The sequence below is a fragment of the Sarcophilus harrisii genome, chromosome 2 (genome assembly GCF_902635505.1).
Source record: "Sarcophilus harrisii chromosome 2, mSarHar1.11, whole genome shotgun sequence".
Classification (NCBI taxonomy): Eukaryota; Metazoa; Chordata; class Mammalia; order Dasyuromorphia; family Dasyuridae; genus Sarcophilus; species Sarcophilus harrisii.
In genome coordinates, this window is record NC_045427.1 from 382,385,915 (window position 1) to 382,406,625 (window position 20,711).

General features: G+C 43.6%; 1 protein-coding gene across 3 annotated transcripts in view; it reads right to left on the bottom strand.

Moving 5' to 3' along the window:
* CAMK2A (calcium/calmodulin dependent protein kinase II alpha) overlaps window positions 1-9,590 on the bottom strand; it is a 79,334-nt gene extending 69,744 nt beyond the window's left edge. Inside the window, exon 1 of one of the 3 annotated variants that reach the window (XM_031953514.1) lies at window positions 9,191-9,590. In XM_031953514.1, coding sequence (XP_031809374.1) covers window positions 9,191-9,252 — 62 coding nt within the window. In that variant the 5' untranslated portion in view covers window positions 9,253-9,590. The remainder of the gene's footprint in view (window positions 1-9,190) is intronic. The other 2 variants (XM_003756709.3, XM_031953513.1) reach the window with 2 other exon arrangements.
* Between the last annotated feature and the right edge of the window lie 11,121 nt (window positions 9,591-20,711).

Genomic DNA, 20,711 nt, shown 5'->3' on the forward strand with positions numbered 1-20,711 from the left:
TTATTTTTTTCTTGAATGGATTACAAAAAATAAAATAAAAGGACACAAAACAGAAAGATCCTTTCCAGCTGAAATGTTCTGATTACTGATGATTGTGAGTTGGCAAAAGACCTACAATCTTTCTGGGAGGAGTTGAATCAATGGTCAGCAACATGGTAAATCAAAAGGAATTTGTCTTTGATGCCCCCTCCCCCCAATTTTTTTTGATTCCCAGTAAACATTTTGGCCTCACTGGATCATATTTTGGTAATATTTTGGGGGGGAGGGTTTGGCTGCTGCTGCTGCTGCTGAATGGTGAGGTCCATTTGGAATTCAAATCTGACAGTCACTGACTAGCTTTGTGACTTCAAGCAAATCATTTAGTCCTCTCTGAACCTTAGTTTCCTATCTGCAAAATGGTAATAATAATTATGTTACCTAACAATGTTATAGATATTGTCAATAATATATTTTATATGCCAATATGTTTATACAAATATAAGCTATTATTATAACTTATTAGAATAAGGTGCAAAGATCCCTTAGGCATGAAGGGAAAGATAAAACCAGAGGGGATTGCATTTTAAAAGCAGAACCTGGAAAGAATTCCATTTAATAGAAAAGTCTTGTTAATGGTGGACTTCATTGAAAAAAAATGTGGGGGTTAAAGGTTGTCTTCTTAGTACTCCTGAAACATTTTTAGTTCACATATATAGCCTTTTACAGTTGACACAGCACTGGAAAGTTGTTTACATAACACTAATTTATATATATTATCTCATTTGAAACATACCATGAAGGGAATCATCTATTCTTCCTACCCATTATATTGCCTATTCCTCTTTCTGGAGATTAAAAGATCATTTAGGGCACTTGGGGCTGTGGAAAGTTCATGTTGCCTAGGTGAGCAATTCCTCTCCTGGAGGGGCTATTATGTCTTTTAAGCACCAAATGGAATGAATGAATCAAAGGAAACTGTTAGCTATTTAACTGCATTCCCAGCCTGGATCCAGATCTGTTCTTTCAGAGTGAAGGCATTTGGTCTAATTGGAGGACAGAGTGACCCCTCATAGAGAAAGACTAGAGTGTAAAGGAAGGGAGAGGGCAATAGGAAGTGAAGGAGCACAATCTAGCCTTTGAAATTACAGAATTTAGGATATGGAAGAGACCTCAAAGTACATCTACCTCCAATCTCTTCCTGAAGCAGTTATCATTTGGCTTCTTTTTTAAAAATATTTCTATCAATGAGAAACTCATCACTTATTCAAACAACTAATTACATTTCTGGAGATCTTAAAGAAAGGGAACCTGAGTTTTCTAGGCAATCAACCAATATTTATTAAGTGCCTACTTTGTGTGAGGCAATGTGTGTTGAGCACTGGAGATACAAAAAGAAGTCATTCCCTAACATTAAGGAGCTCACAATTTAATGGAAGAGAAAATAAACAAATATATACTCTCAAAAGGCTATATTCAAGACAAATAGGAAATAAGTAACAGAGAAAAGTCACTAGCACTAAGAGAGTTTGGGACAGGCTTCCTGTAGAAGATGGGATTTTAATTATAAATAAGGGACTTCTAAGAAGCCAGTAAGTGAAGATGAAAGGAGAGAAGCAGGATGATTTAACAGGATCAATGGCCATGTAGATAACCTCTTCCCCTATTTGCTCCCTCCCACCATACTACTACCCAAAACCATTACTGCTTCTTTTCCCCTTTATGGAAGGTCTGATATTCCAGGATAGCCAAGTTATATGACATCTCTATTAGAAAAAGACAAATGAAGGTGCCTATTCCAGAGCCCTATTGAGGATGGAGGGGACTTAGGGGCATGGGATTTAGAGCTGGAAAGGCCCTGAAAGTCCCTTTATTTTATAGAGGAAGAAAATGAAATCTAAAAAAGAAAAATTATTTGCCTAAGGTGATATAGCTAAGTTTGGCAAATCTTGAATTTGAATAAAAGTCATGAAGTTCTCAATCCAATTTCCAAACTTTTTTTTTTTTTTTTTTTGCAGAATAATCTAGGGAGCTAAATGGCCTTGGATTTAGAAAACAGTCCATAAACCAAGGCATATTTTATAGTAAAGATTTGCTCACTAAAGTCATTATAACACTCACATTTGTGACTGTTTCATGATTAAAATGCACCCATTAAACTGTGATATCATGAAGAACAAGTGCTCTGTTTTATTTTTCTTTTGTCAACATTAAACATAGTGCCTGGCACATAGTAGGCACTTAATAAATGCTTATTGACTAATTCAATATCTCTAATCTCTTTGGATTCTCATAATTCCCCTAAGAGATACTAAAGGCAGAAATTATCCACAGTTTTCAGATGAGAAAACTGAGGTTTGGAGAAGATAACTTTTTCCCAAGGTCATAGAATCTCAGATTCTCTGAGAAATCCCAGAAATTATCTAATTTAACCCCTTACCTAGTGCAGGAATCCTTTCTATAATATTTTCAACAAGTGACTATCCAGTCTCTGCTTGAGCATCTCTCTCGATGAGTAATTCACTCTGGAAGCATCTCATTCCCCTTTGGGCAATTCTGGTTGCTAAGAAGTTTTTTCCTTATATAAAACCAAAATCAGCCTCTCTGTGACTTCTCAACAGTCCCAGTTCTGTCCTCTGTAGTCAAGGGGACATCAGCCATGTGCCCCCTAAGTCATATTTTCCTAAATAGACCCAATTCCTGATTTCTAATCCCTTTACCATTCTGGATTGCCATCTTCTGTGGGACCCTCGAATTTTTTTAATTGAACCTGTGACTTGAATAGTATAGAAAATCTCCAGATAAGGAAATTCCTTCTCTACCAATACAGAAGCATTTTCTCTGAAACAGTTTGAGAGAGTTGTGTGAGGTTATTAAGGAGCTCATCCAGTGTTCCTTAACTAGTATTCATCAGAGATGGAACATAAACACCCCACCCAGAGGTTGGGACCCTTATCCATATTTCAAGCTGTATCTCCATTTGCCCTTCCTAAAACATGGTGCTCAGAGCTGGAAATGATACTTGAGGTGTCACAGGGCCAGTGGAGAGGACAGTAGAAATATAACTTCCCTTGCCCCGTTTTCTAGGTTTCTATTTATGCAGCCTCAGACCTCATTAGCTTTTTCAGCAGCCCACATCTCCCCCATTGTATCTCAAACCTCAGGCAGCTGATTTTTCTTTCTATTCATGTATAAGATTCTACATTTGTCTCTATTAGGTTCCACCTAATTAGATTAGGTCATCTGGCTAGTAAGAGAAAGAGTGAGGATTAAGAGCCTGATCTCCTGGTCCCTAGTCCAAGGGCAAGTTTTCTCTTATCTCAGGCTGCTTTTCCTGCTCCCCATCATCCAATGAGTCCACTTATTAGCAACAGCCCCTCTTTGATCAAGGGACCTTTCTAGTAATAGTGCCTTGAAAATATATAAGATTTAGAACAGGAAGAAATTCAGAGAGCATTTCATTCAACTCCTTCATTTTAAAGACTGAGGAAACTGAGGTCCAGAAAGCTTGTCATATGTCCTAGGTGCTGAAAAAAAGCTTCAAAGCTTCAAAGGCTCTGGCAATAGGGAAGTGACACCCTGGTGGATGGGGTGAGTGCATGGGTATGTCAAGGTGAAGATGTTGGGACAGTGCTCCTTTTTGGTGAATCGTCAGTTTGTGTGTGCATGTGTCTGTCTGTGACAGTGTGTCTGTGTGATGTGTGTGCATGCACACACACACACAACATGATGTGAAGATGTTGGAACAGCATTCCTGTGGATACAGATCTTTGGAAAAGCAGTATGTCTGAATGTGTGTGTGTATGTGTGTGTGTGTGTGTGCACGCGCCTGCGTATGAATGTATGCTTGTGTGTGTCCACTGGCTCCAGCATCAGGAACGTTGCATTTTGTAGAGAGAAAGCTTCCCCAGGGGGTACTGCAAGAAGAGCTTAGTGTGGGGGTGTGGGGAGAGGGCGTGCACTCCAATCGCAGTCTGTGGGTCCCAGATTGCAGGGGGAGTTGGCAGTGGTGTCAGTGTGTGTTGCGAGGGCTCTGTCGATTGTCAGTGTGTTCTCAGCCTGTGTGGGGGTGGCTGAGGGGGCGCCTGAGCCATGCTGCATGCACCAAAGCCCAGTCTGGGAGGAAACTTGACTTTCCTTCCCTCTCCAGAAGGATGGTTCAAGCTGACTTACAATGAAAAGAAGGAATCTGTAATGGACTTCAGGACAGAATGTCAGAGCTGGGAGGGATCTCAGAACAAAGAATGGCAGAGCTGGGAGGGACCTGAGGACATAGAATGTCTGACCCTGAAGGAATCTTATAATAATGTTGTGGCAGTCTTGGGCCGTCTCTGCCCTTTTGCCCCATTCCCCTGTACCCTGCTCCCACCTCCCTCAAGAATCTACTCAGATCTACCCAACTGCCCTGGGTCTCTCCCATTCCACAAACAAAGCTTCTGATGCATTCTTTCAAACTGAGGTAGTTGGGAATGGAGTATATTACTCTCTCCCTCCCTCCACCTAGAGTTATTTGCATTTTTAAAGCAGAATCTTGGGAAGATCAGATTTAACCCAAAGGGAAAAAAAATTAATGAGGTTATTGAAAGCCAAGAACTCAGAGCTGGGACTACAAGGGAGGAGATTAGAGGGTCTACTATCCTCTTCATCAATGGTGATAAGGCTGGAGAGCATCCATCAGTGTCAAAGACAGCAAGCGCTTAAAGTCACCTTTCACATCACCAAAACCTTTTTATGAAAAAGATGGATTATTATCATGCACTGATTATGAAGTCCATCATGTCATAAGACTTGTCTAAGGACTATAAATAAAATATTAATGCCTTATTATTGCTTCATTTTATCATCAAAACATCTTTGTCAGGAAAAGAGATTCCCATTCTTATCAATATTATTTCCATTTTACAGATATAAAATCTCAGGCATAGGGAAGGCAGATGACATTAAAGATAACATTAATGGTCACACAATAAGTCGGGGGGGGGTAGAATTACAACTCAGGAAAAGGTAAGCTCTTTGAGGATCGAAACTTTTCTTTTTCAATTTTTGTCTCCCCCGGTGTCTTGCACATAGTAGGGACTTAAATGTTTGTGGAACTGTATTGAACTACGTTTTCAGGCTCACAGGAACCTTCTAAAAGACCATGCTACTGTCCACACGTCTACACACACATACACATACACACACACACACACACACACACACAGAGAGAGAGAGAGAGAGAGAGAGAGAGAGAGAGAGAGAGAGAGAGAGGAGTACAGGGAAGCTGCCCAGGGCTTTTCTACTGAGGCTTTTTTCTGTGGGCTGGGGAAGGTGGGCAGTGTGCAGGGCTCTGAGTAAGAAGACACCTCCATAAGGAGCTAAAAGTCTTTGTTTTGCTCTTTCACACCTTCCCAGTTGAGGCAGCCCCTGCAGATATCCAACTCATTTTAACCCTCTTCCTTCCCCCAAGTCGATCAATTTTCAATCTCTCCTTTCCAAAGAAAAAGAAAAGTGTGGGTTGCATTCTCTCTGTGAATCTCTCTCTTTGTTTCTGTCGCTCTCCGTGTGTTTCTCTGTGTCTCTGTGTCTCTGTGTCTCTGTCTCTCTGTCTCTATCTCTCTCTCTCTCTCTCTCTTCCTTTCCTTTTCCCTCTCTAATAAAACCCACTTCTGAAGCTCTTTTTGAGCAATGCTGATGATTACATACTGCCGCAGGATAATTTCCTTCCTCCTTTCTATAACCTGTCATGGGGGTGGGATCTAAAGCCTCAGAGAATGTCAAAGCCACAAGGAGGCATCCCTGCTACCCTCCTCCTCCCTAGCAATGGGTCTGTGGTTCCCCATTCTCCTCTTGGAGAACATAGCCATTAACCACATCAAGAAAAGGACTGATCTTAAACTGATAGCTCTGGCTAAGACACAGACCCAGGCCATCCTTCTGCCCCAGGGCATGGCCTTTCTTACCTCAAGAGAGAAGGCAAGACCTCCCACAGGGTATAAAGCATAAGATTTCTCTGGACTGGAAATTTCCTTGTCTCTCTACCCCTCCAACCCAGGATCCTCTCACTTTCCCTCACCTAACCCCCTGGCCTAGATGAGCATGATCACAGTTCCCATAACTCCAGTGCTCTGAGGTTTACAAAGTACTTTCCTTGCAACAATCCTGCTAAGCAGGTAATGAAAGTGTTATTACATAGTGAATCTAAGATGACTTGAACCCAGATCTCCAGCTTGTAAACACAGGACTCTTTCCACTGGGCAGAATCCTGCCTAAACAAACAGGTGTGTGTGTGTGTGTGTGTGTGTGGTATGGGAGAGGTGTTGAAGAGAGCCAAAAAATGGGCATTTTATTTCTGAGTCTCTCCTTCCTCACTCCCAGAATGACTGATCAATCAATGGGGATTGATTAAACATCTAATTCATTTAGGATCACTGTGATTTGACAGATTTTAATCATCTCCTTTTCCCTGACGTGGCCCTAAGACTCACCTGGAGATCTTTTGGCTCTATCCTACCTGGGATTCAACTTGTGGCCACTTTGTCTGCCTGCCAGGGCCTTCCTGATGGCCCCTTCTTTGAGACCATAAACCTTAGTCATCTTTGTTGCCCAGAGAAGTGCCAGAGGATCCTTGTGCCCATCTCTGGCCCTGACTCTGGCCATCTAAGGATCCAAAGCATTTAATCTTCAAAACCCTCTGGTTCTATGCTAGCCTGTTTATGAGAAGCCAAGGGAAGGACTTGCTCAGGGTGACAAAGCTTGTGAGAAACTCTGCCATATCTGGCTCTTTGACAGAAAAAGCCCTTACAGATCAAACCAATGAATATTCCCAGAAGTCAGCACATTGGAGGTAGCATGAGTTTGTCAGAATGGAAGATGGGATTCGAATAGCTGTAACCCTCTCCCAAAACATTGCCCTATCCTGCCTTGCTTTGCCTTGTATTCTTTGCCAATCCCAGAAATTTTTCACTTCTTCCCTGCACACACAGTCGCGTGCAACACACACAGGCGCCCCAGTCTGTGCCAGTGTCCAGCCTTCCTGCCCAAAGCATTGAAAAGCTCAGTCTCCCATACTTCCCCATACACCTTCGGCCGCTTCCCTGCTGTGCCTCGCACCGGGGCGCACCACTCCCCGAAGAGCCGACGACAGGCGACCGCATGTGAGTGCCGAGGACCAAGGAGGAGAAGCCTCTAGAAGGCGACATTCCAACACCTCCCCCACAGCCACCCAAGATTCAATAATATCCTTCTCCTCTTGGGGCAAAACATCACTTTTACTTTCACTTAGAGTGACTGAGTCACCCCCTTTCCCTGTCACTATTTATCCACCACACAACCATGCAGACGCAGAGAAACGAAAAATGGGTGCACCCCGAGAGGCAGCTGCTCCTGACTAACTGCAATTGCAGGATCTCTTCAGTGGGTCGCAGAGGACTATTTTACCTCCTGAACAGAAGAGGCCGGTTCCCTAAGTTCCCTAGCTCTGCCCAACCTGGGGAAGAAAGGAAGCGCCTCTCATCGTCCCCGGAGGAAGTCCTCCAAACCCGAGCCCCGCTTGGACATGCTAATACGTATGACTATCTCCGTCCCTTATAGATGCTCCCCGAATCTTCAAGGACATGCATGAACATACGCACATGCATACGCCGGTATCACATACGTCCCCGCTGTGACTGGCGGGCATAGACACACACACACACACACACACACACACACACACACACACTCACACAGAGCCTGCTCGTGTGCAGACAGCTTTCCTAAACATATGCATATAGCCAGCCTCCCACACAAGCACATAGCATAGATCCAGATCTTGCGCACACACCCCACGCTGGAACACCTTCACAGGGACCAGCCTCTTTCCACATACATGTTCCCACATCCAGTAAGCCCTCATGGATGCAGACCACATACCTACAGGCAGGAACATATAAGGAATATGCCTTTACATATGCTCACAGACAAAACCTAAACCTGCACACATACATGCATGCACATGTTCCTACATTCACATACTCCCACATGGCGCACATACACATGCAAAGCAGAGCCCTTTCGTGGATTCACATAAGATGCATGCAGATGCAGATATACAGTCCCCTGCACACACACACACACACACACCCAGCATTCACAGTCTGACTGACTGGAACCCAGACTCTGAATGTCTGGTACCTCTCTGTCTTGCAAACACTCCAGTCATAGGCAGAAGACAGGGAATTAACAACAACTAAAGGGACAATGTGGGGTAGTGGAATAAACATCAGATTTGCAGGCAGAGGATCAAGGTTCAAATCCTGTTTCTCCCACTTAATACCTGTATGACCTTGGGAGAGACATTTTGTTTTTTCATCTATAAAATGGGAGGTTTGGACTAGATCCAATCCAACTCCAAACCCTGTGACCCAATGCAGATGTTAGCTCTTAGATGCCCAACCTACTTCCTACAAGCCCTTAGTGCTCCAGGCTGCCTGAGGGTTCTGCCACAGTTACCCCCTATCCCCACAGCTGCTAAAACTGCGAAAATAAACTTCAGAAGTCTACCTGCCAGCCTAGTCCCAGCGCCTTCCCCTTCTGTCCCCTGCATCGACCAACTCTAGCCAACATTCATTAAACCAGGCTGAAGCACCAGCAGGTTGGGACTGACCAGCCATGCCCAAGCCCTCTCTGCCCTTCCCTACTTTGCCAGCTGTCAGTTTGGCCAGGACCTCTGGGCCACGGCTCCCATGGCTCTGCCCCTCCCTCTCCCTCTAGGCACAAGGGCTCAAAGACACCTTCCAAACACCGTTCCCTACAACCTCCTCCTCGTTCCCACAGGGCAGCCTGGCTTTAAATCTGCACGGACCAGGCTAAGGACTGAATAAATGTTTTTTTCTTTCCCTCCTTCCCCACTGCCAGGCCCTCTGCAGAGCTAACTTTGGCTGGGAGGAGCCTCCTCAGAAAAGTTGGCCACTCTCCATGGTCCGGGTGGTGGGTGCACACATGTGCATGCAGCCCGGGGCATCGGTAAGTGGGAAGTGCATGGGTGCAGGGACATGCTGGGGGTTTGCATGCACTCCCGAGCAGGGGGGAGCTCGACAAATGGGCACGGGTCACGGACCTGGACACTCATACATATGCACACACATACACATCCCTCCATGACTCCTCCAAAGACAACCACTCTGGTCAGCTTCCCTCCCCTCAGGGGGACAGGTCAGTCTCCTTCCCCCTTTCCCTCACAAAAGAAACTTACTTGCCCAGTTCCTCAAAGAGCTGATACTCTTCAGTGAAGCGGGTGCAGGTAATCGTGGCCATGCTGCCCAGTGAGGCAAGGAGGCAAAGCCAGGTGAGGAGAGCTGTGGAGCTGGAGAAGAACTGGGCTGGCAGGCAAGCGACGGCTCACAGCTCACTGTGCCACTCCTCTCCCCGGCTCCTCTGGGGGCTCCCAGCTGCTCGCTTCCCCGAGCAGAGGGAAATGAGGGAATGGGTTTGATTGGCAAGCTTGGAGATAATGATGAGGGCAATTTGTCTCCTCTAAGCCTCACAAGCCTTCGTCAGCATCCAGGTTCCCATGACAACCACCTCTGAAACGCCCTGTTTCCGTTGCCCCAGCAACTGCCTCCCAAACACCTGCAGGCCACAGGGCCCAGGTCGGGGGCGGGGAAAGAGGAAAGCAGCACCCAGGGAAAGGGAGGGGGGAAAGGAGAAGAAACTTCCTCCCCAGATAAAATAAATAAATAATTCCCCCACCCAACCCCAAACTCTGGGGTGATTGAAACAGATGGGCTTGGATTAAGTGGGGCAAAAAAAGGGTTGTCATGGCAACCACCCTTGCCACATTTCAGGATGGTCCCTGAAAAGACAGGATGCTGTTACCCAGGCAACTACATCTTATCCTCCAGAAAAAACAGGTATTGCCCTGTTGCCCTGGCAACATTCAAGTTCCAAGGTTTAGAGAGAAATGATGTCTAATTCATCCAGACCCACATACATCTCTTTCTCAATTCACTCTCCTTTCTTTCTGCTCACCTTTCTTCTCTTTCCTCTTACTTCTCCTCTCTTTCTTACCTCTTTTATTCTCTTTTTCCTCTCTCGCCTTTCTCAGTTCCAATCTTTCTCTCCTCTCACCTATTGTCTTTCTTTAATCTTCCCTTTCTCATTCATCTTTTTTCTCTTCTCTCCTCTCTCATGTCTTTCCTTTATTTTCTCCTTCTCTCTCCACTCTTGTTCACCGTTCTCTCCTTTTTTTCTCCCTCATCTCCACTCTCTCACTTCTATTCTCACCTATTATGTTTCAGCTCTATCTACTTTTTAAAAAGTATTCTTCCCTATCTCTCATCCCCAATCTGATCTCTTCTGTCTCCCTTCCCCCCAACTTTCTGCTTCATTAAGTTCCTACTGTTGTAACTGCACACCTTGTTAGAATCACAGGCACTGGAAGGAATCCAGAGGAGAAATTTCATATCTAGGGTCTTGGAGAGAAGCATTCCTTGTGACCCAAGTCATGAGCACCACCTCTTTCAAGGCTCCTCAAGTGGACATTAGACTCTGCCCCCTCCCATCCCCCCTTCCTTAAAGGAATCACCAAGTTATTCTCTCCTGGGGGCCCTGTCCTACTTTCTGCTTTTTGAAAGATTATAGGAATGGGGGCTGGGGCAATAGCAGCAATCCAAAGTAGTGGAAACAGAGCTAGAATTAAAAGACTTGAGCTCTATCCAGCCTGTGCCATTATGTGACCTTAGACAAATTTAATTCCTCTTTCCTACAGGTAAGTTTACTTATCTGTGAAATTAAAGGGTTGGACTAAGTGATCTCTAAGGACTCTCCTAGTTGTAGGAGTCAATCCCCATCTTCTGTGTGCTTGGCCAGGCAAGTAGGGATAGTCAAGATCTAGGGGGCTAAGAGGGAAATGGAAACTAGGCCCAAACTTTGAACCCTTCTTCCCTTCCCTGACCTTGCTCTAACCAAGAACATCTGAAACAGTTGGCACTTGTCTGAAAAATTATCATTAGCATCCTTACCATGGGAAAAAAATTAACCTTGATGTCCCTTGTCCACCTTTAGCAATACCCTCCTCCCCAAAACTCCATATTCCCTGCTTAATTTTATTTTCCCCATTAGCAGCTCTAGCTACAGGACTCTTTGCCAACACTCACCTCAATACCCGAGACCTTACAATCATTCACCATCCTAGCCATCTTTGTAGAAGAGACAAAGGGAGATCCAGAGAGGTTAGAACCATAATTCTACCAGGGACTAATCTGGGAATGCATGTTACAGGCCTAATAAAAATAATAAACTGCTTTCCCAGGGGGAAGGGGTACCTTGGTCCCATTTCAAATCCAGATAAACTGAAACATAGATAATTATCTTTAGACCAGAGATGGGGGTAGCAGGGAGCAATATCAGGCATCTACATCATTCTCCAAGATTTTTCACTTCCACCCCTCCCAGTTATCAGCAATGTTGACCTCCTTCGTTTTAGGCATTTCCCAAATTCTAGTGACTTGTTTTTATTCTTCTACAAATCTCTATGCTTAATGAAACTCTAGGGATCTCAATTCCAAACAATTTCTCTCTCATCTGTCTCTCTGTCTGTGTCTCTGTTTCTGCCTCTCTCTGTCTCTCTGTGTGTGTCTCTCTTTTTTTCTCTGTCACTCTCTCTGTGTATGTATCTTGTCTCTGTCTCTCTCTGTTTCTGTCTGTATCTCTGTCTCTATGTCTTTCTGTCTGCATCTCTGTCTCTCTCTGTCCTCTGTTCTGTCCGCCTTTCTTTGTCTGTCTGTTATTTTCTGTCTCTTTGTCTTTGTTTCTCTCTGTCTCTGTCTCTAAGCGTGTCTCTGTCTCTGTCTCTCTGTTTCTCTCTGTGTGTCTCTCTGTCTCTCTCTGTGTCTCTCTTTCTCTCTGGCTTTCTCTCTCTCTGAATCTCTGTCTGTCTCTGTCTCTGTCTCTCTGTTTCTCTCTATCTCTGTCTCGCTCTGTCACACCACACACACACACACACACACACACACACACACACACACCATCCTACCTACTCCCACTCTCATCTTTTCCTAGCTGCAGGAAATCCTTGCCCCTTGCCTAGAAGTGAGAGATGGGAACAGGGAACAGCCTAACCCCTAAAGAGATAGGATCCTCCAGGTGGTGAATTGAACTCATCAGGTATAACTACATTTTCAAAGGAAAAAATCAAAGAGGGCGGGGGAGATAGAAAGGGGAATGAGAGGAAAGGAGAAGAGAGGAGCAGGGAGGGAGGAGGAAAAGAGGGAGGAGGTAATGGCTCAGCCATTAATTGCACCATCACCACCTTCAGAAAAAGGAAAAACTACTTGGTTTTGTTTTTGCACACAATACACTTTCCCTTCTCCCGCCAACGTAGCAATTCAGAAGCATAAAGGACGGCCCTGTCATGTGCCTAATCGCACAGGACTGCCACTCAGCTAACGGGCAGCAAAATACTGAATATGCTATTACCTTCACCTTCAGTACCCACCAGGAGCAGGACAGTTGCTCTTTGGCAACATGGGTAAGGGAAGAGGTGGGTAAAGGAAAGAGGGGGAGGAATGTAACTATAAGAACAGGGCTTGGCAGAAATCTCAACCACAGAATGAGAGACCTGGCAAGATGTCCTGTGGTTCCCACCTCCTCATGTCCTAGCTCCTCCACTTGGATCCCTTATTGAAGCTTGTCTGTGCCTAGGGGAAATGCCTTGCCCAAGTAGACTATTTGGAGCAATGGAGGTTGAGATGGAGAGGTGACCACTGTGAAAGACTAAGCAGCTCAATCAAAGAAAATCAGACTAAAAAAGAGAACACCATTTTCCCCTTATATCTACCTATCTCCTATACTTAGCCTCCAGTCCAAAGAAGCGGCCCTTTTTATCTCACAGCTCCCCAAGTTCCTAATGCCTCCTTTCCTCTTTCATGGAGTATGTTTTTGTATGCACCTAGAAATCCAGGATTTACCAAATCATACAATATTAGCAATGAAGAGACTTTTAGAATATAGAATGTTAGTGTTAGAAAGAACCTTAGATATTTAATTGAGCATTCTCATTTTAGACAAGAGGAAATTGAAACTAAAAAAGTTACTTGTTCAAAATTATGTAGAAATTCAATGGTAGAACTGGAGCTATAACCAGCCATGTGCCAGTAAATGTATAATAACCATTAAAGTGACTTGCCTAGAGTCACACAACTAGTGTCCAAGGGCAGCTTTGAACTCAGGAAGATGAGTCTATTTAACTCCAGGCCCGATACTCTATCTACTGCACTACCAAGCTGCCCTTTCAGATTGCTAATTTTTGAAGCGTAAATGCTTACTCTAAAAATTTAACAATTAACCTACGCACACCCCTGACTGTAACTCAGATCCCTATAATTTAGGGCTATACAATACAATCATCTTAGCTAGCCCCCAGACCTAGTCATGTACCACTTTGTGTGACAAAGATCTGGAGATGGGAGAACCTTTCTTGACCACAAGGTTAATAAAGATCTAGAATATGGCATCATTAATATAAATAGGTAAAGATTAATAAATGATTCCATCTTGATTGCACAGAATCAGGGTTGCACCATATGTAGAATATTGTGTTCCTTTCTGGACATCACTTATTGGGGGGGACATTGGCAAGAGAAGAAGATAACCAGAATGATGAAGGAGCAAGACATTGTGCCTTTTGAAGATCAGCAAGGTTTAGAGAGGTTGTGGTCACTATCTTCAAGTATCTGAAGCAATCAGATCTTTTCTACTCAACCTCAAAGAGCAGACTTAGGAACAAGTGGGGCAAGTCAATGCTGAACTAACCTCAAACCAATATAAGGAAAATCTTTCTAAAAGACATAGCAAACAAAGGATTGTACTACCTTCTTACTAAGGCACTCCCTATCACTGAAGATATTTAAATAGTGGTTAAGCCTATCTCATAATAGATGTTGCAGGAAAAAAAATAAGGGCTTTGTAATGCAAAATACATATTTTCCTTCCTCTCCCCTTGCCCTTCCTTCTACCTCACTTCCTGAAAAGTCCCTCCTTTCTTTTCCTGGCAGTGGCAAGAGGTGAGACAAGGAGGTGGGAGAAGGAGAAAGTTTAGGTGATGGGAGATAGGGAAGAGGGAGATTAGACAAATAGGTTCTCTTGACTAAGTCATCTTAACTAAACCCAAAATTCTTCTGTGGACGTGGGACAGAAGTAGGGGAAGCCCATGGAAAAAGGAGGATCACTAGCTGGATCATCTTCTAACTTAAAAGAAGTGAATTCTCATCTGTAAAAGACAGCAGAAGAGGGTGGGTCTCTGACTGGCTTAGGCAGCAGAAGAGAGCTGGTCCTCTGATTGACTCATCATTCCCTCACCTTACTATATATACAATTACTGCTCCTGATAAAGGAGGATTACTGCAAATGTATAGATAATTTTCCTGCCCACCAGATCCATGAGACAGAGAGGAGGGATGGAGGGGAAGAGGGCACTGTCAATAGTGCCCATTGATCCATGGCAGCAGTGACAAGAAGCCAGCTTGTGTTTGTTCATCAGTGAGAGCAGGAAAGGATAATTATAGCCGCTGGCACTCATACCATGTGCATGCTGACATCTGGCAAACATGTGTGTAGCTGTCTGAGCATGCTCACCATGGGCTGAGCAGAAGCACCCAAGCCCATCAGGTCCCTACTTTGCCATACTGGTATGTTCACTTTAGTGCTGTGGCCGTCTAAACTTCCTACTGTATCCAGGGGGCAATCTTTGAGATCAAAATAAATATGCTTCCTGGCTTTCAAATCATGTGAGGTTACAGGAACATGGAAATATGACTTCCTATCTATATGACAATACAGAGACATATGTTTGGATTCAAAGAAGCACCTCTACATCATTGGCCAGGGTAGTGACATGTGAGTCTGTCTGTCGATCCTTTCTTAAGTGTCCCCGTGGACACAAAGAAATTCAGATGGCCAGTCTCCCAATACTAGAGCTCCCACCACCACCACCAATTCTCAGTTCCCCTGATCCCCCATGCACTTGGAAGCTATTCTTTGTGAACCTAGATGGAGAAGAAAGTTTGCAGAATGAATCTCCAGGAGTAAGGGCTTATCTCATTGAGGAATTTAAGGAAGGGGGACAAAAAGGAGCAGAGAAGTGATTCATAAGGAGACAGGGAAGACATCCAAAGGGGGCAATGAAGATTGTAGTGGTCTTAGATTCAAGTCCTGGCTCCAACCTTTACTAGCTATGGGATCCTGAGCTACTTGCTTACATCATCTATTTCTTCTGTAAAATTAAGGTAATAACACCTACACACACTATACACTTCACAAGGCTTTTATAAGGTTAAGTGCTTTGCAAATTTTAAAACACTACAGAAGTGGGAGCTCTCATTATTAATCAGAGAGAACTATAGAATTTCAAAATTGGATGGGACCTCAGACATCACTGAATACAACACATGTGAACAAGAGTTCTGTAGCTCTATACCTCCTATCCCCACCTTACAATTTATAAAAAGAATGGTCATCCAGTCTTTACTCAAAAAACCACATTCAGAAGGATTCTATTCTTCACCAAAACAATCAGGGATGTGTTGATAAATATTTAACCACTAGCTCTCTAAAAATTAAAAAATACATGCTCCATATACTTTTAAGTTTAACTTGAATTATTAATATTTTCTCCATCTTTTTTTAAAAGTCTAAACAATCTACAGAGCAATAAATCAAGCCCTGGTTTGTAGCATTTGCTTCTGAGGTACAAATATTCACATGAAAAATTTAACAATTGACCATTGAGTGGCAGCTAGCTGGCACAATGGATAGAGTGCCAGCCCTGGAGTCAGGAGGATCTGAATTAAAATCCAGTCACAGGCATTTACTACCCAAGTGACCCTAGGCAAGTCACTTAACCCTATTTGCCTCAGTTTCCTTATCTGTAAAATGAGCTGGACAAGGAAATGGCAAACCAGACAGGTTTGCCAAGAAAATCCCAAATGGAGTCATGAAGAGTTAGACATGATTCAACAACAGCTTGAGAGCTGATTCAAGGTTATGGACAACTTGGGTGGTTGGGAGGTTTACCCAATGTCATCCTAATATTTCCTTCCTAAAAGAACTTCCACTCATTGTCCCGGCTTCTGCTTTCTGAAGCCATCATCTAATCTCAATGCCATAACAGCTTTTCCAATTCTTGAAAATGATCACCATGTTCCTGCTAAGTCTTCTCTCCAGGCTGAAGAACAACAGATCTTCATGTGCTATGATCTCAAGGCTTTTCCATACTAGCTATCTTCCTCTGGACACTGTCTAGTTCATTAAAATCTTTCTTCAAATATGGCACCCAGAGTATTCCAGGAATGATCTGACCAAAGCAAAGTAGAACATGTCTCATTCTTGACATTATGACTCTATAATGTAACTTAATATCGCATTATCTTTGACTGCCCTGTCATACTACTGACTTATATCAACATACAACCAATTAAAACCTCCTCCCAAATATTAAAAACACCTTTCTTCAAACAAACTGCTATCAAGTCATTTCTCTCTTATGCTAAACATGGGAAGTTAACCTGAACCAATTGAACAAGATGGACATGTCTCCTAATTCAATTTTATTTTATTTGATTGAGCCCAACATTCTTGTCTTTCAAGATCCTTTTGGATCCTAATTCTGACCTATATATCAGCTATCATGCTGAACTTAGAATCACTTTTTCATGTTTTTTATTCAAGTAGTTGATAAAATATTAAACAATATGGAACTACTGACAGATCCCTTATATCCTCCATTAGACACCTCCTTCCAAGCTGACATGGAACTAATTACCTTTTGCAATTAGCCATTTGGTCAGCTCCAAAACCACCTAATTGTATTTTACATAACCTACATATCTTCATCTCATCCGAAAAATAGCAAGAGAGATTTCATCATACAATTTGCTCAGATCTAGGTAAACTATATGTACAGAATTCCTTTGATCTAGTAACCCTTTCAAAAAAAAAAAAAAAAAAAGGAAATTAGGTTAGTCTGACATGACGTAGTCTCAATGATGACATGCTAGCTTTTTGTGATTGCAGCTTTTCTTTCTAAATGTTCACTGTACTTTGACAAGTATGTTCTAACTATAAAAATTTAAAAAAAACAATGAAAATTTAAAAAAAAAACCTTGAACACTGTACAATTATAATGACCGAGCTTGATTCTGAGAGAGGAAAAATACAACTCCCTCCCTTCTTTGCAGGGATGAGGGACTATATCTAGGCAGAGATATAGCATCTACTGTCAGTTGCTCTTTTGGTTAATTTGGCTCAACTGCTTTCCCCCTCTTTTTTTACTCTTTGTTATAAGGAGTAGCTTTCTGAGTAAGAGACAGAAGGAAATTTATTAATTTATTAAGTGCCTACTATGTGCCACTAAGCACTTCACAAGTATCATCCCGTTTGACCCTCAAAATAACCTGGTAGGTAAGTACTATTTCCTCCATTTTATAGTTGCCGGAAATAGAAGCCCGAGGTCACATAATTTATAGATATCTAAGGACAAATTTGAACTCAGGTTTTTCTGACTCCAAGGCAGCTCTATCATAACATCATTAAGCTAATAAAAAAATTGAAAAAGAAACAAAATATGTTCTACAATTTTTCCATGATTCAAAGGCAACCACACTGACCTATAGTGTGTACCTTCTACTCTCTTCCTTAAAACAAAAGGCAGGGGCAGCTAGTTGATACAGTGGATAGAGCACCAGCCCTGAAGTCAGGAGGACCTGAGTTCAAATCTAGTCTCAGACACTTAACATTTCTTAGCGGTGTGACCCTGGGCAAGTCACTTAACCCCAATTGCCTCAGCAGAATAAAAAAAGTGGGGGAGAACATTTTTTTCATTTCCATTTTATTTCTTCCGGAGGAAAGGATTCTAGATCTGGAAATAGAAGAGAATTCCAAGGTTGTCCATTTAATGCCCTCATTTTACAAGTTTTGGACCTCTAGATATAAACTGATCATATTGGTGTCATATTGGTGACATATCTAGGGGTAAGATTTGAACCCAGAGATCAAATCCAACATGTTTTCCGCTGAACCATATTGCCTCTTTGGGACAGGAGATAGGGAAGAGTAAAGAAAATAAAAGGAAATTCAATTAGGTGGCCCTATAGAGGAGCCAGCATATAGCCAGGGAACTGCCTCTGCCTTGCTTGGCTCCTTGACTGCCCTATGACAGGGAAGTAAGTAGTCATGCAGAGTTGAGAAGGGTCCACTCTCTGAGCCCAGGGGTCTATCCTCTGGAAACCAAGTCATAATACTGATAAACCTGGGGCTGCTCAAGTCAATTCTACTTTCTCCACTCAAAGACTCACAGGATACAAATCCCACTGCCCTGAGTAGGGGGAAGAGAGGCAATGAATGTATCCTAGAAAACAGGACCTAAGTTTTCCCCTCTTCTCAATCTCCCCTCATCTCTCTGACTCTTCTTTCCCTGTTTCCTTTCTCTCTTAGCACTTTTCTCATGCACCACCAAGTCTTATAGCAGGTTAGGTACCTATCGAGGCAGAGAAGCAGTTGGTCCAAAAAAGTAAATATTAAGCACCTACTGTGTGCCAGGCACTGTGCTAAATGCATTTAAAAAGGGGCTAAAAGACAGTCCTGCCTTCACAGAACTCGCAGGAAGCAAAGCTCCTGCTCTCAGGGTCCATCTCTCCAGATTGTACTTGCAGGCACCTAATTTGTGGATTAGTAGGAAATAGCCTGGAGGGTTAGGGCCCAGCTGGGAAGGTGACTATCCCTTTGGTCTCTGCTCTTACAACTAAAAAGCCAGTTTCTAGGACTCGCTGCCACCCAGTGGTCAACACCAGTCACAAGGAAGTCTCTGTTGGCAGCCCCAGGGGACACATGCCAGAAGGGGTGTCCCCACTGAAGCAAAGAACTTGTCTATCCTGCCTTAGAGACAGAGAACAGTTGAAGGAATGATAAGTGACATTTATTTAGGCTTTACAAACATTTCATTTGAACCTCACAACAATCCTGTGAGGTAGGTGCGACAGGTATTTTTCATCTCATTTTACAAAGAAGGAAACTGTCTCATTGAATAGGAATGATTCATCCATAGTCCCATTGCTAAGTGTTGGAGGTAGGATTTGAATTCAGCTCTTGACTCTTGAGTCCAGGATGTTATTCACTATCCCTCAATTGATATGCTTCCTCTAAGGAGACTGGCTTAAGAGTCATTCACCTCTAAGATCAGGTCAAAGTCAATTTTGTGTCCTGGGAACATCTCAGAGCTGGATAGGACCTTAGAGATCATCTATTTTCCAATTCCATTTTACAGATGAGGAAAGAAAGTCATAAGTAGGGGGAGTGATGTGTCCAAAGTCATCTTGAGTCGGGGGTGGGGCAGGGAATTAGATCCCAGATCTCCCGACTTCTAGGATGGGAGAAATGATCTACTCCATCGTGTAATACTGCCTCCTACTCACTGTGTTTAAGAGTGGGAGTAGAGGGAAGAAGAGAAAAATAGTTCCCTCATCCCAAGATACCTTCTGGCTGTCCAGTCAAATGTCACATCCTTGAGGGACAGGGCAAGGACTTTATTCACTATGTATCCCCTGGACATAGTTCAGTGACTTGCCTGTGCTAGGTGCTCAGTTAATGCTTGACGGATTTTGCCTATTTTTCCATAGGATAAGAGGTAGGTAACAGTGGCCACTAGCAAAATACTGCTGTCGTTTTTTCTGAGGGCAGGGAGGACGACATTAAAGAGAGAAAAGGGGAGGGCCAGAATAGTAAGCAAACTGCAAGAGCAGCAGAATAGTGTCGGCCATCCATGCTTTATTGGACCTGTGTCCCTCCAAGGCACATTAACAGCATTGTGATGAGTTTAACACATTCTGAAGAAACCAGTGAGGCCTCAAGCAAAACCTAGATTAGGTAGAGTGATCCAGAGCAATTAGGGGTCTTTATGGGGCTGATCCACATCAGGCCCATCATTTCAGTGAGAAGCCCTTTGTTCCCAGAGCAATCACCAGCCTCCTCTTGTCAGCCACTCTCAGGGTCCCTTCATCATGGTGTCCCTCCTCAGTCCCCTAATCTTTGGTGAGGAAGATAGGGAAGGGGGAGACTTCCCACCTCCAGAAATTGTATGTGTCAACGTTGGCCAATCTGTGCCACAATACGGGGCAACCCCTAATAAGAACCTGTCTTTCCCCCAGGTAAAACTATTCCTTTAGATGTTGATCTTCCACCTTCCCAAGCAGACCTCTTCCTACCAGCCCTAGGGCAAAACCAATCTGGTGTTTCACTTTTAGGGGAAGAAAGATGGAACTGGAGGGAAGAGGAGGGGCTGCTCTTCCTCTATCCCCATCCTCCCCACGCTCTCCCTGCTGCTCAGTCTATTCCCCTTGGCCCCTGGCCCCCAGGCTCTGTCAAAATCCTTCAGTGACCGGTTTTAAATGAATGTGGTTTTGTGACAGCAAAACCCCTCCCCCCCACACCCCCTGCAGCTCATCCCTAAGCTGACAAGTCCTAACAGGCCTCATTTGCCAGAGACAAAAATAACTATTTTCAAAATTCACAGCAGAGCCATCGCCTACACATGCAGCACCGACTGGAACCTAGAGGGAGAAACATAGAACAGGCTGTGCAGAATGAAAACGCACTGTACATTAGAGGCTTTTAACCCCCACCCCCCGTGTGCCTGCCCCTCGGGGGGGTGCAAACACGTGTGCATACACACATGGATATACTTATATGCATCCAGTTTCTCCCATTTCTATGCCCAGCTTCCC